The 15,919-nt window shown below is 56.4% G+C and overlaps 7 protein-coding genes across 7 annotated transcripts; 3 read left to right on the forward strand and 4 right to left on the reverse strand.

The window, feature by feature from the left end:
* Positions 1 to 604: 604 nt before the first annotated feature.
* On the reverse strand, positions 605 to 2,031 carry INS49_011583 (uncharacterized protein; the record flags this gene model as incomplete). Its single annotated transcript, XM_043172296.1, has 5 exons — positions 605 to 1,315; positions 1,376 to 1,480; positions 1,543 to 1,626; positions 1,726 to 1,834; positions 1,997 to 2,031. The coding sequence occupies 5 exons, from the start codon at positions 2,029 to 2,031 to the stop codon at positions 605 to 607; spliced, it is 1,044 nt and encodes a 347-aa protein (XP_043024041.1).
* Positions 2,032 to 3,877: 1,846 nt separating this feature from the next.
* On the reverse strand, positions 3,878 to 4,811 carry INS49_011584 (uncharacterized protein; the record flags this gene model as incomplete). Its single annotated transcript, XM_043172297.1, has 5 exons — positions 3,878 to 3,923; positions 3,989 to 4,250; positions 4,345 to 4,457; positions 4,523 to 4,560; positions 4,773 to 4,811. 5 exons carry the CDS (start codon positions 4,809 to 4,811, stop codon positions 3,878 to 3,880), a joined length of 498 nt encoding a protein of 165 aa, XP_043024042.1.
* Positions 4,812 to 5,339: 528 nt separating this feature from the next.
* INS49_011585 (uncharacterized protein) lies at positions 5,340 to 6,239 on the forward strand (the record flags this gene model as incomplete). The annotated part of the gene is made up of 1 exon (XM_043172298.1): positions 5,340 to 6,239. The coding sequence occupies one exon, from the start codon at positions 5,340 to 5,342 to the stop codon at positions 6,237 to 6,239; it is 900 nt and encodes a 299-aa protein (XP_043024043.1).
* Positions 6,240 to 7,192: 953 nt separating this feature from the next.
* On the reverse strand, positions 7,193 to 7,686 carry INS49_011586 (uncharacterized protein; the record flags this gene model as incomplete). The annotated part of the gene is made up of 3 exons (XM_043172299.1): positions 7,193 to 7,224; positions 7,280 to 7,456; positions 7,641 to 7,686. The coding sequence occupies 3 exons, from the start codon at positions 7,684 to 7,686 to the stop codon at positions 7,193 to 7,195; spliced, it is 255 nt and encodes an 84-aa protein (XP_043024044.1).
* A 374-nt stretch (positions 7,687 to 8,060) lies between these two features.
* Positions 8,061 to 8,563, forward strand: INS49_011587 (uncharacterized protein; the record flags this gene model as incomplete). The annotated part of the gene is made up of 4 exons (XM_043172300.1): positions 8,061 to 8,126; positions 8,196 to 8,211; positions 8,317 to 8,379; positions 8,436 to 8,563. The coding sequence occupies 4 exons, from the start codon at positions 8,061 to 8,063 to the stop codon at positions 8,561 to 8,563; spliced, it is 273 nt and encodes a 90-aa protein (XP_043024045.1).
* A 236-nt stretch (positions 8,564 to 8,799) lies between these two features.
* INS49_011588 (uncharacterized protein) lies at positions 8,800 to 9,332 on the reverse strand (the record flags this gene model as incomplete). The annotated part of the gene is made up of 2 exons (XM_043172301.1): positions 8,800 to 8,940; positions 9,006 to 9,332. 2 exons carry the CDS (start codon positions 9,330 to 9,332, stop codon positions 8,800 to 8,802), a joined length of 468 nt encoding a protein of 155 aa, XP_043024046.1.
* A 689-nt stretch (positions 9,333 to 10,021) lies between these two features.
* Positions 10,022 to 15,484, forward strand: INS49_011589 (uncharacterized protein; the record flags this gene model as incomplete). Its single annotated transcript, XM_043172302.1, has 5 exons — positions 10,022 to 10,230; positions 10,285 to 13,819; positions 13,880 to 13,901; positions 14,381 to 14,524; positions 14,586 to 15,484. The coding sequence occupies 5 exons, from the start codon at positions 10,022 to 10,024 to the stop codon at positions 15,482 to 15,484; spliced, it is 4,809 nt and encodes a 1,602-aa protein (XP_043024047.1).
* Positions 15,485 to 15,919: the final 435 nt, after the last annotated feature.

Raw genomic sequence — 15,919 nt, forward strand, 5'->3', positions numbered from 1 at the left:
TGGCTTGTTGGAGGAAGTGGCTGCTCAAGGGAGAGGATGGCATTGACGAAGCATTGGACGCCTGCAGGGATGTCGGGGCTGGAGAGTCGATGCTACCCCAGCCCCGAAACGAACCTGTTGCTACTTTCCCTTTTAGGAAACCGATGCTACGAAGATCCGAAGACCCACGGGGAAACTGCCACGGCCATACTATTTGGGACGAGTCTACACACATCTCCGGATTGCATCCCGACTTGGTCCCAAAATGCTGCTGTCGGTAGACATATCTCGCAGATCCTGTCACAAAACAGCCATGAGGGCAAAATAACATACACCAGACATAGCTTCGACACGACGTAGAACACACATTTTGCGCCGCACACGACGCCACGAGGTACACGAGACAGAAAGTCCTACCTCAATTCCCAATATCTGCCTTTTTAATTTTCTGGTATATCATTCCCAACCCAACCTGTCACTTTTCCATTGCCCATGTACCCATACTTCGTCAATCATCGATGTGCCTCAAAGACACCTAGCAGTCGCTCAAGTCCGCAAATAGGCTCGCTCAAGCCTCTGATCAAACACCATGCCATGCCGTCTAGTCAAAGACAATAGAGAATATCTAGTCAAAGACAATAGCAGCCTTGATGGCGCTCTTGTTCTTGATGGAGTCAAGAGCCTCCTGGAACTGCTCGAGCTTGAAGGTCTTGTTGACAATGCCCTTGGTCTTGATCTTTCCGGAGTCCAGGTACTCAATGGTGGCAGGGAACATGAACGTCTCGCTGAACGAACCAAGGATGCGAATCTCATCGCCGAAGATCTTGGCTGGTGGCCAGGACACACGGGCCGAGCTGGCATACACTCCATAAACGACGAGGGTGCCGCCGCGGCGGACGTAGTTGATTGCATCCTCGAGCAGCTTAACCGAGCCGGTGGCCTCGACGACAACGTCGAAGCCGTACGGGTTGTTCTTCTTGAGCGCGTCGAACTGGGCTGAAGGGTCTGTGCGGGAAAGCTCGACGTAGTGGTCGGCAGCGTCGAGGCTCTTGGCGAGGTTCATCTTCAGGCCACCGGGGGCGGCAATAGTGACGGAGCAGCCCCCGTTCTGCCTCAGCAGCTGTGCAAGCATGAGGCCGGTGGGGCCGGCGCCGAACATGAGGACAGACGATCCCAGGCGGGGCCGGATCTTGTCGAGACCGTGGCAGGCACATGAGGCAGGCTCGATCAGGGTTGCCTCCACGTCGGTCATGTTGTGGAACTTGAAGATTTGATGTTGAGGGTACGCGCAGTACTCCGCGAAGCCGCCCGGCAGGGTCGTTCCGTGGCCTGACCACTGTGATAAACTGTCAGTGATCAAGATACCAGGACCGAATTGTGGTTAGGTCCCTCTTACGTTCTCACAGAGCAGTGGCTCGCCGCGCTGGCAGTAGAAGCAGTGGCCACAGAGCTCAGAGTTGTCCGCCGCTACGCGGTCGCCGATCTGGAACTTCTTGACATTCTTCACGGTTTTCGTAAGTATGTACTTGGCTTCCCTGAGTTTGGGTCTTGGTAGGCACTCACCTTGCCCACTGCAGCAATAACACCGACGGTCTCGTGGCCAGGGATGAGAGGGAACTTGGCGATGAACTCGCCCTCGTGGATGTGCTACTCAAGCTTAGTTCGACAGCTTCAAGAGGCTACCTCGGAGTTTATGCTGGTGGATGAAGCCACATCAGCAAGAAGGGGAACTCGACAGGTTCTTACCAAGTCCGTTCCGCACACACCACAAGCCTTCACCTTCACGAGAACGTCATCGTCTCGAAGCTCGGGAAGAGGAATCTCCACAATAGAGAAGTTCTCAGGCTTTGAGTACCTGACGCAGTTTGGTCAGCATGAAACTGGGGCTGTCAAGGTCGCTATCGGAGATCGATGCTAGCTTGCATCTCCGACCGAGTCCCGAGAGCCCTCAAGCTACTTATACACTTCTTCAACCGCAAACTGTAATATAAAAAAAGGGGGGGGGGGGCAAACGCACTGCAAAGCCTTCATGGTCTTCGGGAGGTTCGCCATCTTGACTGCTAGACTGGAGATGAGCTTCTTTGAAGTGTGGGTAAACCCAAGAGGTGCTAACTAGAGGCCGGAGTGTGATAGATATAATTCCACGAGCGGTTGAGGCAGGATGAGAAAAGGAAGGAAGGAAGACAGAATCAACAAATTGGACGGCCTCAACACGAGAAAAATATCTACAGTCTCATTCTTGATCCAGCCCCCCCCCCCCAGGTCCTTCCTCCTCCTCATAGCTCCTCACAGCTTGCCCCCATGCGAGCGGGATCCCGCCTGACCGCCCATTCCCGAGCATAATGCCTCCTCCGAAGCAACGAAAAAGTGTCGATGAGACTCTGCCCAGAGCGATCGCCTCACAAGAAAGGCGGGGTTGAATTTGACAGCTGCCCCTCGCTCGAACTATCCATCGCGGTAATTTGCGGGGCCACAGGGGGCCGGATCGTCGTCACGCTGCAGCATTCCAGGCTCCAGGTGGACTGTCGCCCCACCCTGGAGGGCTGTAAGCCCGGGCGCGCCCCCAAAGGCACGCCCAGGGTCAGCCCTGGTCTGGATTGAGTTTCTGCATTTCACGACCCCCCTCATGATGATCAGGCGTTCGCTCGACAGATGTTCGGGTGTTGGGGCGTTGTTGAGATGTAGAGGCTGTCAGATATGTGCTGTGCAGGCACTATTGGCCTGGGCCGGTGAGGCTTTTGAGACAAATCCGGAAATCGCCGGTCAAAGCCCGCACCGTGAGGCCCGTCCGAGGTGTCACGAACCCGGGGAGGTGGGCCGCGTGCAACAAACATACCACCCGGGTTGCTGAACAGAATACCTAGGTGGCGTGGGCGGTTCCTCTCTGGTCGCCTTCGTGTTAGAAACTCGCAAGCCGAGAAGCTAGGTCTCTGCTACCACATGAGTTCTCCAATTCTGGATTCAGGCCCGTGAGGTCGAAGCTTGGGATTGCTCTGGCCTAGGTTCTTGACCAGCCCGGAAGCTACACAAAGCTGAAGCTGCGAGAATTTGCCCAGAACCCACAATGGGAATGGGACATCTCAGCGCAGATCTTGGCATCCTTGCCAGCGGATCAGCTCATTCTACATGTTCGTTGTGTTTGCTCCAAGGCCAGCCCGCCCGGATTACATGATCACAGCTTCTTACCCCGTAAGTGTTAGAACAAGATCCCCACGGGGAACTGTATATCACGCGGTCGGTGCCAAGTGGTCTGATAGACTGAAGTTGAACACCTTGAGCTTTCTGTCCGGCCCGAAATGGTCAATTGTCGCAGTGTTCCAAAGTACAGTTGGGTCGAATTTGGGCGATGATCAACGAGGCAATGGAGAATTACTGCTCTTCTCTCAAAAACCAGCACGGCAGGCTTCCTGTCGGCAAGCGTCTCACTCTCAATGGATCCACGGGCAGATTGGCGAAAATTAAGTTATTCAACTTTGGAGAGGACACATGCATGTCTTCTACCCCTGCGTAGCAACTGCGCCCAACCACCTCCGTAGGTTGTGTTTTCCGGATCCTGCTTGACCGTCGGCATCCGCAGTGCGGACATTGGTCGTCCACCCGAGTTGGAATCACGGGAACTTCCAGATGAGAGGCAATTGTGTTTCTGAACGTCGTGACCTTTTGATTCGTCCGTCACAGCATATCGCACCCGAAACCCAGTCGTGGTAGATGAATCCCTTGATGCTATGTTTTCCGAGGAGATCTAACCTCCTAACTCCAAAAGCAAACAGACTGCACGTCCACCCATCTGCGGGCCGACGTGGCATTGATTCATTTTCGGCCCTTATGTCCTTGTCCATAGAGAAACACCGGGGGCCGAGCGTCCATGCAAACTCCTTTCCCGGGGAACCGGGTCGACTTAAGATGGGGGAGCGGCACCGCGGCCACGGCCGAAACCACCACGGCTAGAATTAAGTTAGTAATTTGGTCCCTGCACATCGTTCGTTCGTCGGGCTCGGGGTGTTCTCACAATTGAGGGTTGAACTCGCCGGGGGCACCACCCTCCTTGCCCTCACCAGCGTCACGTCGTCGGTATCCACCCTCACGGTCACCACGATCGCCACCACGGCCACGGCCACCGAAGGGTCGGCGGCGCTCCTCGTCACCGAGCATGCCACGGGGAGGGGCGTGCGATCGCTGCTGCTTGATGTGGGTGGCGGGGACGATCTCGGCGGGGAGGTGGAGCCACTCGCGGAGGTAGTCGAGACCCTCGGGGGTGAGGGTGTAGTAGTCTAAAGCGAAAAGAACTACGGTCAGTTCCGTATTCTCATTGCACCTCGTCGCGACCCCAAAACATCAAATGCTCGCTCAGTCGGGGTCACCCACAGTACTGCCAAGAGAACTGAGTCTTGACCAGGCCACGGCTGTTCAGGGACTGCATGGCCTTGATGACGTAGAGGTTCTTGACGGGGATCTCGGGGTGCTGCTCGAGGTTGAAGCTGTACAAGACGTATCGTCAGTCCGGGTCCTGTGGTATTCGAGGTTTCCATGTGATGATCCTTACTCCTTCGCGGCCACGAGGACTCCCTCACGGAAGAGGGCCTATCGTGTTAAAAAGTCAGCCATGAATTCTTTCCCAACGCGGCTGAATGTAGTATGGCAATGGCGGTGTCTTTTCGAATTCTCGGTGTCATTGCAATCATCGCAAAAAGTTGGCGTGGCAGTGTGGACCAAGTTTTCGATATCGTTTCGTTGTTTGAATTGCGGATCGCGGAATCGGTCTTCGTTGTTGAGGATTTGGGATGTCGTCTTACCTCGTGGATCGCCTTGCGGTCGGCCTTGGGAATAAGCATGATTGCGATTTATCTGCCGACGACGTGGGTGATGTGTTTGGGTCGGAGGATCGAGACTCAAGGCGAGGTGGGCAGTCGTTGTCGCGATGGGCGGGAATGATTTCTCTGGACGGGTATGGGATGCCAGGTCCCCAGTTGTGCGGCCCTTTTCGAGCAAGTCCCCACTTATTTTTTCGGCAGCGGGACGGCGCTACAAAACTCCGTACTGTTGGAAATTTGGAGACGGAGGGGGGTTGCGACAAGGCTGCTTAGGTAGGCTGCTAGGTGGCTGAATCCGGTTTGGCTCGTGACCCATCAATCAGTCCTCTTGACGCTGGCGCTAGGCAGGCAACCTAATCGCCTAGTCCTCTCTCTACGTACTCACTTCGCGCCGTCATGCGACTGAACATTCAGATCGACGACAACTTTCCACTCAATCTGGTGTCCAACACTCAACACTAATCAAAGCGTGCTCTGCTCGACAACATCCAAAATCGCCCACACTCATTACGCGCACACCTGATAGTACCGAAACCCGCATAGCACATCATGGCTTCCAGTCATATCAATGTGCTCATCACAAGCTTCAGTGGTCTCGGCCTGCCGAAGACGCTGTGCTTGCCTCTGCCACCCTCGGCATCCGCCCGTGACCTGTGGAGCGAGTTGGACGGTCGCATCTCACAGGACCTAGATGACGAAACCTTTGGCTCCCTGGTGCTCACTACGAATGCGAATGTCGGCATTCCTCACCTCGCCCGCCTTCCCATCTCCGCTTTCGCCACACCAGAAGATGACCTTCTTCCCCTCCGTCTCTCATATCCCACCCTCGGCGGAAAGGGTGGCTTCGGCTCGCAACTCCGTGCCGCTGGAGGGCGCATGTCTTCCAAGCGCAAGAAGAACCGGGGTGACGAAAACGGCTCGAGCAGGAACCTCGACGGTCGGAGGCTGCGCACGGTGACAGAGGCGAAGGCGCTGGCTGAGTTCCTCGCCATCAAGCCGGAGATGGAGCAGAAGGAGAAGGAAAAGCGAAGAGAGCGGTGGACAGCCATTGTCGAGGCTGCTGAGCGGCGCGAGGAGGAGATCAAGAACGGCAACAAGGGCCGGCTGGACGGCAAGTGGGTCGAGGACAAGGAGGAGGCCGGCGAGCGGACACGAGATGCTGTCCTCGCTGCTATGAAGTCAGGAAGCTACAAGGACAATCTCCTTGGAACATCGGAAGGATCCTCATCGGCCTCGGCTGAGGCGATGGAGGAAGATTCGGACGACGAGGAGGCAGATGCAGGAGAGGGAAGCTCGGGAGCGACGACACCAGTCTCGGAAAAGGGCAAGGGCAAGGAGCCCGCGAATCCAAAGGGCAGCGCCAAACCCAGGTCGTTCTTTGGTTTCGAGGAAGATGATGAGTTCATGAGTTCTGATGAGGAGGGTGAGGGCGTGGCTGGAAAGAAATAATTGCTACCTTCCAACAACCTGTCGCTGAATTTAATAGCATGGCCAAGGCATTGGACGGCAAATAGCTGGCGTTTGAGGGGATTTTCATACCACTGGCAAAATGAGGAAGAGCGGCGTTCTTGGTTGGAATTACAAAACATTAATGGAGAGCCCCGAGGGGTCCCTTCTGCGCAGCGTCTTTGTTGTTGCAAGAAAATTGAAGCTATTTTAATCCTGTACACACCCCGACAAACATAATGACTGTCTGTGTTAACAATGGCATCTCTCTGGCTCGACTTAATTCCCCCGAGAACTACTCTAAGCTGTGCTCCTGACGTTGGTTTCCCACGTTTTCTACAGACCCCGGCGTTTTGGGAGTACCAGCCTGGCGAACAGCAAGAACACTGAGTATGGCAGTCAAGACATATACAGTACAATCCGTGTGGAAATCAGCCGGTCAACCATGGAATCACAGTCTGGTCTGCTGGTGGCTGTAATCGAGGCCGGAGTGTTGCTAATATGCTAGCCCCGACAGCATCGATACACCACCCTGGTGCAAACATTACAATGGTCCAAGACCAAGAGAAGTAAATTGAAACAAACAATGTCTCCCAAGAGTGCTGCATTACCACAGCCTTAGCCTTTCCACTTGCTTGCGTTCAACATGGTACCAATTTGACCGCAATGAATCTTCATACAGCAAGAACCAGCTCATAAGCAATGCACAAGAACGGCATGGGTCATTCAGACGGTGAGTACTTAATGACGTAGACAATTGTCCGTCCTTCAGCAGTGCATCTGACATCTTTCATCGGGACCCGTGCAACGTGAGTGAATGTTCATTTGTGAACGCCTAGTATGGTCAGAGGGGATTTCGTCCCTATGAACATCGTCTAGTAGAACAGTCGCCGCCGCCATTTCGAGAGATCCCCCTTGTCTATCGTGTCGTGTGATCCGCCATGTATCCATTTCCCTTACTCCAAGCGCGCAGGGAAGTTTCCGGCCTCTTGAAAAGTTGTCAGCATGTGCCCTGACAATAATCAACGCAGGACCTATCATACCTCTCTGCTCATCCCATCGCTGGTACCATCCGCTGGGGCACAGGGATCGGTAGGCCAGCCAGAACTGACGGCAAGGAGCAAAGTCCTCACCCTTGGCGAGGATGCACTTGTGGTAGTCGACGTAGTTCTGCCAGCAGTGCTTGGTCTGGTTCATGTTGGGGAAACGGGCGTCGACACCTGTATGAAGGGGAACTCGTGTTAGGTCATGTCCATCCAGTCCACGCCGGCATGTGACAGTCGCATCGTCGCGGCGTGCATTCGTGGGGTTCAAAGGTTATATCATACCAGCTGGTGTCCACTGTTAGCCTTGCGGGAGAAAATCATACGATGGACATTGACGGGAGAGGGGCGGTTGACATACCAGTGACGAACTTGAAGGGCTTGGTCTCGCGATCGCTGTCCGACATTTTGGCTTTCGTGTATTCTGCGACTGGGTGCGAAAGGGTTTGGGGTGCTCAATGGCTGTCGGAGGATGGATTGGGAGTTCTTCGTGGGCGAGTGATGGAGCTGCGCGGTTCACCGGAACTGTGTCGATGATGATTGGGAAGTTGGCCGGCTCGGGTCAGTTACCTAAGCAAGGCCGCTCGGCAGGCTTGCAAATTGAGTGATTTGACTGGCCGGGTGGAGCTCCAACCTGGGGAAGAAGCAACCGGCTCTGCTTCTGACGGAATTCAACAAGCATCAAAACTGGCCCTTTGACCGAACCGATCCACGAAGCTCCAGCATCCATTCCACGGACCGTACCCATCCAGGTCAATCTCCACTCAACCTTCTAGCCAACATGTATGCCACAAGAGCCATGCGATCTGCCTTCCAGCCCACGCGCCGCTTGATGCGCCCGGTGCCCGTAAGTTGCTCCTCTCCAGCCGTACATGTGGCGTGACATCAGTGGCCTAATCAGCTAATGTGATAATAGAACGAGGAGCAGGCTGGTACGTGATGACTCGAGCGCCGCGAGGCTGTCGCACCGCGTCGACAATGCGCACCTCCGCGGCCTCTCAGCCGAGGACAAGGCTAACACAACCGATCATTCACAGCTCACACCGTCTCGCAACGCCTCCGACGACTCCGCAAGATCCCCGCTGAGTTGATCCCTCTCGGTTCGTCATGATCATTGATTATTGAGGCAGCATTACAAAGGCTCACATATGTCCAGGTGTTGTCGTTGGCTTCGCCGTCATCGCTGCCGGTTACTCGATCACTCGCCACTTGTTCGTCGACAAGACCATCCGCCTCAAGCGCCAGAACCGAGCTGCGGATGCCGCTGCCGAGCAGCACCACTAGAGCGTCGTTGCGATCAGGAAAATCGGCGGGGGCAAAGCATGGTTGGCCGGGCAGACTGTACATTGGCGAGACATAGAGGTGACCAACATCACCAGAACACCCCAGTATTCCGGCTCTGAAACAGCAATATCATTTTGATGCAAAGACCATTTTCAGTACCCATTTCCCATGTTTCCGAACGCCTTCGCAGTGCAGTTATTGTACATTTGGGTATCTTCATGCCTTCCGCTATCCACCTAGGCCGGGCGAGGACCAGCGACGTCCAAACCCTCAAGGCCCTGCATTGGATCCTCAGCTCTCGTTTCTCCAGAGCCTTGGGCTTGCTCTGCTGCCAGCCTATCTTCCTCGCTGACGGCATGTTTTGCAAGCCAGCTCTCCTGTTGAAGTGGTGATGGTCAGCCGCGTAATCAATGAGGTCAAGGTGATGGGAAGGACAACGGACCTGCTCCCAGACTGCCTTTTTGCTCCCCAAGCCCTCGTCAGCGCTCTTGGGTATTTTGGCTGCCGTGACTTTGATAACTCGCCCAAAGAACTCGGACTGATCCATGTTGTCTATTGCCTCCTTTGCGTCGTCTGCATTCTCAAACTCGACGTAGGCGAAGCCGCGATGTGGTTCAGTTGCGCTCGAGTTTGGGTTTTCGTTCTTGGGAAGGGTGACGTCTGCGATGTCGCCGAAGGGTAGGAATGCGTCATGAAGTGTCGCGACTGTGGCTAATGTCGCAAGGCCGCTGACATGGACCGTGGCCTTCCAACGCGCTGTATCCGTCATGTTGAGAGCGGTGTGCTTCTTGCAAGTTCCAGGTCCGGCCGCAAGGCTGGTTCAGGTACGAGCTGTCTAATCCTTGTCTTTTTCCCTGGCGGTCAGGACCCGTATGAAAGTGCCTCCTCCAAAGCAGCACGAATTTATGAGGCGAGAGTTGTAGCGTTGATGTTCCGGCGAGGTTACAAGACTGGGTGGGAAATTGAGGGCTTGAAAGCAGAGGTTATCACGAAGAAACTGCAGACGCCGCATCTAAAGTGCTAGCCTAGGTACATTGCCGCGACCAGAATTTGTACGACAGCTACGTAAGACCTTGGAATGTTTAGAGGGGCACACAGTTCCGAGTGGGCCAATCAGTAGCCGCTCTGTGCCAGCCAGGCCCCCTGTGAGTGCGCCCGCCCAGCGCGATCTGGCCTAACGATTGGTATCAGTGTTAGAGTGGCCTTTATTACGCCCGATGCAACAACCTCCCCCAAGGACACATGCCGATGCTACAACAATAAATCTCTGGCAGACTCTCTTCTGCACCCTCCATTGGCACACCGTCAAACAGTACACACCATCATCTAATGCCCGCCCAGTAGTCTGGCTGAAAGATCAACAGACACCACATTGCGCCTCTGTGAAGAGGCCGCGGTCCCCCGAGTGTAGCGCCTTCTGGCCTCCTTGCCTTCTTCGAATTATCCATTCCTACAAACATGGTACGACTTAGAGAAATCCCTCGCACGGCAGCCCTGGCCTGGTCCTCCGGGCCTGCCAAACCGCTTCTTGTCACCGGCACTCGTGCTGGAGCCGTCGACGATAGCTTCTCCGACGAGGTCAAGCTTGAGCTGTGGGACCTGAACCTGGACGATCAGGCGCAGGGACTCGAGCTACAGCCCATTGCTAGCATCGCCGCAGATTCAAAGTATGTTTTAACCCACAGTTCGTTTGCCCGCAGCAGCTGACCTGATAATGCTAGATTCCACGACCTGGCCTGGGGCCCACCAGACGACACGCACCCTCGAGGCATCATCGCTGGGGGACTTGAGAATGGGTCATTGCATCTTTGGGATGCCGAGAAGCTAATGTCCGGAGCATCAGATGCCGAAATAGCACATACCTCGAAGCACAGCGGCGCGATCAAGTCCCTCCAATTCAACCCGCTGAAGCCCCAAATCATAGCTACCGCGGGCGACAAGGGCGAGCTATGGATTCACGACGTCAACGATATTGAGAACCCGCTGCGCCTTGGGAATGCTGCGGCCCGGTCGGACGATATCGAGTGTGTGGCATGGAACAGAAAAGTCTCACATATTCTGGCAACCGGGGGCTCTGGAGGCTTCGTCACCGTGTGGGACTTGAAGACCAAGAAGGCGTCCCTGACGCTCAACAACAACCGCAAGCGAGTGAGCGCCATAGCATGGGACCCGCAGAACTCGACCAAGCTCCTGACGGCGACCCCTGACGACAGTGCGCCCGTCATTCTCCTCTGGGATCTGAGGAACTCCAATGCGCCAGAGCGGACGTTGCAGGGACATGAGCAGGGAGTGCTGTCTCTGTCGTGGTGTGAACAAGACAGCGATCTGTTGATTTCCTCTGGCAAGGACAACCGAACCGTTGTTTGGAACCCCCAGACTGGTGAGCGCTACGGAGAATTTCCAGAAGTTACGAACTGGACCTTTTTGACTCGGTTCAACCCTCATAACCCCTCGCTGTCGGCTACAGCGTCCTTTGACGGCAAGATTGCCATCCAAACACTTCAGAACACCAATGCTTCGACCGCGCAGACTGCCGCACAAGACAATCTCGACGGCGAGGATTTCTTCACCAGCGCGCAAACACAGCCTCAGGGGTCATCGTTCTCCCTTCCCAAGGCTCCAGTGTGGATGCAGAGACCAATCGGCGCTTCGTTTGGTTTCGGCGGCAAGGTCGTCGTTTTCAGGAAGAATACCGTTGCGAGTGGTCACCCTCGCTCATCAAAGATTTCGATCTCCCAGTTTTCCGTGGATTCCGAAGTTTCCGCCCAGGCCGAGAAGTTTGAGACCGCGGTCCAGAGCGGGGATCTCAAGCAGATCTGTCAGTCGCACTTGGAGCAGGCCAAGACCGATGATGAGAAGGCCGACTGGCTTGTCATGGACACGCTCGTTGCGGAAGATCCTCGTCAGCAAGTCATAAGCCACCTGGGCTTTTCGAAGGACGACCAAGTGACCAATGGCGACGAAGAGAAGGAGACACTGGAGGGTGAGGAAGCAGAAGCACCCAAAGAGAATGGCATCAAGAAGTCCTCGCACAAGAGGATGACGAGCATCTTCGATGGCGCGGATGGCGATGACTTCCTGTCGGGCTTGGCCGCCAACAAGGGCGCCAAGACAGAGGACCCATTCCATCTCCTTAGCGAAGGCAATACTGCCCTGGAGGATCAGGTCACCAAGGCTCTCATGCTCGGCAACTTTGCCAAAGCTGCGGACACCTGTCTGAAGGAAGACCGCATCGCAGATGCTTTCATCATCGCCAACTGTGGTGGAAAGGAGCTCGTGGATAAAGTGCAGGCAGCTTACCTCTCCAACAGGAAGGGTAGCCCCAGCTATCTTCGTCTCCTGAGCTCGGTCATTGCTGGCAACCTCTGGGATGTTGTATACAATGCGGATCTGGCCAACTGGAAGGAGACCATGGCCACGCTGTGCACCTTTGCACAGCCAAACGAGTTTCCCGACCTCTGCGAGGCGCTCGGCGACCGTATTCTTGAATCAGGCTCGCGTAAAGACGCCTCTTTCTGCTACCTGGTCGGCTCAAAACTGGAGAAGGTTGTTTCCATCTGGATCGAAGAGCTCTCGGAGACTGAACAGGCCGAGATGAAGGAGCCTAGCGAGGACTCAACTTTCTCGGTGCATGCCAGATCTCTACAGCAGTTCATTGAGAAGGTCACGATCTTCAGGCAGGTGACCAAGTTCCAGGACTCCGAGACTGGTCTCTCCTCGGACTGGAAGCTATCGGCGTTATACGACAAGTATGTCGAGTATGCAGACATCGTTGCGGCCCACGGCCTCCTGCCTGTGGCTCAGAAGTATCTTGATCTTTTGCCGGCAAGCTACTCTGCAGCAGAAGTTGCCAGGAACCGCGTCAGACTGGCAACTCAGAAGAGCACTGCCCAGACAGCTGCTCGCCAACCAGCGACAGCGTCACGGACAGCTTCTCGGGCCCAGCCTTCTCGGGCACAGCCTGTCGGCTATCAGCCTCCACAGCCTGCCGCCCCGACTGCTGCGAACCCGTATGCTCCGCCCGTACCGGTTCAGAGTCCATCTGCAAACCCGTACGCCCCGCCGGCACCAGTCCAGACGCCATCTGCGAACCCATATGCTCCGCCTTCGACGATACCCGCTGCGAATCCCTATGCGCCGCCTGGAGTTGCTCCAGCGGCCAACCCGTACGCGCCGTCTCCATCCGCGACCTTTGGTCAACCTCAGCAAGGCTACGGGGCGTTTGGGCAACCGCCGATAGCACCACCGCCTATGGCTGGCCCGCCGAGAGCGGGGACACCGGGCTCCAACCCGCCTCTTCTTCGGGCCAAGGACGTGGGTGACTGGAACGATGTGCCGATGGTCACGAAAGTGCCGCCCCGGAAGTCCACACCGCGAACGGCTCCCATCACAGCGCCATTCCCTGGCCAGCCGGGCTCTGGGGTGCCACCACCGCCTCAAAGCCCTTATGGGGCTCCACCTCGTGCCACGCCGACACCTCCTCCTCCGCCACCGAAGGCAGGCCAGGCTGGCCCTCCCCGTGTGACCTCACCCTTGGCAGGACCTCCGCAGGCGCGACCGCCGCCCACGGCCTCGAATGCGTATGCCCCTGCACCAGGCGGAGCCGCGCCACGGACTGCTTCTCCATACGGCGCACCCCCAGCTGGGCCACCGCAGTCAAGTCGATATGCTCCGGCACCAGCTGCCCAGCAATTTTCTCAGCCGCCAGCTGCATCGATGCCTCCTCCTGCTGCTGCCAGCCGGCCGCCACCAGCCAACCCCTATGCAGCGCCCCCGGCCGGGCCAGGCCAGTTCGCGCCGTCACCGTACGCCCCGGCTGCCACACCAACAGGCCAGACGCCCGTGGCGCCGCCACCATCATCATTCGGCCCTCCGCCAACTGCTCAATCAGCCGCGACGCCGCCGCCGCCAAGGTCCGCGCCGTCGCCGGCTGCTGCCCCTCCCAAGGCCAGGCACCCGGCTGGTGACCGTTCACACATCCCAGCCAGTGCCCAAAACATGGTTGATGTCCTCAGCCGCGACATGCAAAGAGTGGCATCGAAGGCGCCGCAGAACTTTGCTCCTCAAGTGAAGGACACCCAGAAGCGGCTGAACCTGCTGTTCGACCATTTGAACAACGAGGAGCTGGTCAAGCCGGACACGATCGCACAGCTCTCCCAGCTGGCTAATGCACTCGAGTCCAAGGACTACGGCCAGGCTCATCAAATCCAGGTGAACATTCATGAGAACAAGACGGAGGAGTGTGGTAATTGGATGGTAAGTTTACATACACGCAATTCGCATGATGACTGGGTCGGTGCGCTAACTACGTTGCAGGTCGGAATCAAGAGGCTGATCAGTATGAGCAAGGCCACACCCTGAAGAGAGAGGGCATTGGTAATATGAGTTGGGCCATAGTCAGGCGGGAAAAGTAGAATAGCCTAGAAAAGAATTGAAGAGACATTAGTATTTCGCCAGGTAACACTCTGTAGTGGCCGTCTTGAGAACTTACCACTGGGCATGCTGATAGAAATGCACCTGTGGCTTTGAACAACTTGTAAAATATCTAACGTTAGATCCGCTCGTTGCGATGGACAAATACAACTGTGAATTCTGAAGTTGCTCGTCCCACATAGGTTCAGTGACCTACGTGGGACCAAGCAGAGGCCACTCAGCTCTGATAAGATAAGCTTTGTTGGCTCGGCTTCCAAAAAGCTCCAGCCCAACGGTCACGTCAGTCCTTCGTCCCACGGCCCAAGCTTTGTCCCTGAACACGCAGACCACACGAACTGGTGGACCAGCATCACCACATCTCCTGAGAAATGACCGAGACAGCAGGACCGAGCCCTGATGAGGCTGCGGCCGCTGCGCGAGCAGCTGAGCAGGCCCGCTTGCGCAAGGAACGCCGCGAGGCAAAGATCAAGGCCGGCGGCAACGCTCGCTTGAACAGGATCACCGGGCTGGGAGGAGGTGTTCAGAGGGGTTCGTCTCTCTGCCAACCCCGTAAAATTCACTCAATCCTGGCTGACATGCCCGACCACAGACCCAATACCAAGCAATCCCCAATCGGCAGCGTCCTCGCCAGCCCCTGCCGCGGCAGCCAAACCAGCGACCGGCGAGGACCAACAACACGGCGACCCGGACGAGGTCGACATATCTGAGCACTACTACGAGCCGCAGAAGACGAACCGGATTCCCTCCCCGTCGCCTGCCGGCAGGGGCAGCGGCGGCCCGAACAGCAACGTGTCGGAGGACCAGCTGCGCCAGATGATGCTCGGCTTCGACCGCCCGGCCACCCCCGGCGCCAACGGCACCGGTCCCGCAAACCCTTTAGATCCGGCGGCCATGTTCGGCGGAGCGAACGGCGAGGAGGATCCCATGATGAAGATGCTGTCGCAGATGCTCGGTGGGGCCGGCGGGATGCCGCCCGGTGTGGGACAGGGCGGCGGCCCGGGCGGCCCCGGCAGCAACCCCTTTGCAGGTGGCAACCCCTTCGCGGGAGGCATGCAGCCGCAGCAGCAGCATCAAGCCGCGGCATTCGACCCCTACTCCGCCTTCTGGCGCTTGGTGCACTTCCTCCTCGCGGCCGGGCTGGGGCTGTACATCGCAACGGTGGCGGGCTTCACGGGCACCAAGATCGAGAGGGAGAGGGGCGCGTTCGCCGCCAGCACCGGCCGCTCTGCCGACGACGACGGGCGCAGGTACTTCTTCTGGACGTTCGCCACCGCCGAGACGATCCTGCTCACGAGCCGGCTCCTCCTGGACCAGGGGCGAGCGCCGCCCCCGGGGATCTTGTGGACTATCTTGGGCTTCATACCGGATGGCAGGATGAAGGGGCTGGTGACTACGGGGCTCAAGTACTCTCGGATCTTCACCACTCTCCGCTCGGATATACTTGTCTGTGTCTTTGTGCTTGGTGTGACTTCTTGGCTGAACTCTTGAGCTGGATATCGCGAGCCCTCGACTTGATTAGGGACTGTTGAGCCCTCACTATCCCACAAAAGACTGAAGACATAATTAATACATATCTGAGCCCTAGGCAGGAATTGCCTCTTGCGCCTTCTCTGTGCTGCGTGATTGATTGTCCCAAGCTCAACACGGCGGGCTCCAATCCCAGAATTGCAGCAACCCGCAAGCATGAAGATCTGATGGATTTCACATGGACTTCCTCTGCTCTGTACTTGATCACATTCATCATGACCTTCGAACGAAATTGACCGAGCCGAGGTTTTTGCAGGTCGTTCGCCCACAGCTCGAACGTTTTGCGGGAAGTTGTACTTGCTAAGACGTAATCAATATGATTTGAATTCTTATAACTGGATAATCTTCGAGGGGCATTGAGTTACGGCTTTGGCAATGTTTCGACTTCCGGATCCG

The sequence above is a fragment of the Diaporthe citri genome (genome assembly GCF_014595645.1).
Source record: "Diaporthe citri strain NFHF-8-4 chromosome Unknown scaffold_5, whole genome shotgun sequence".
Classification (NCBI taxonomy): domain Eukaryota; kingdom Fungi; phylum Ascomycota; class Sordariomycetes; order Diaporthales; family Diaporthaceae; genus Diaporthe; species Diaporthe citri.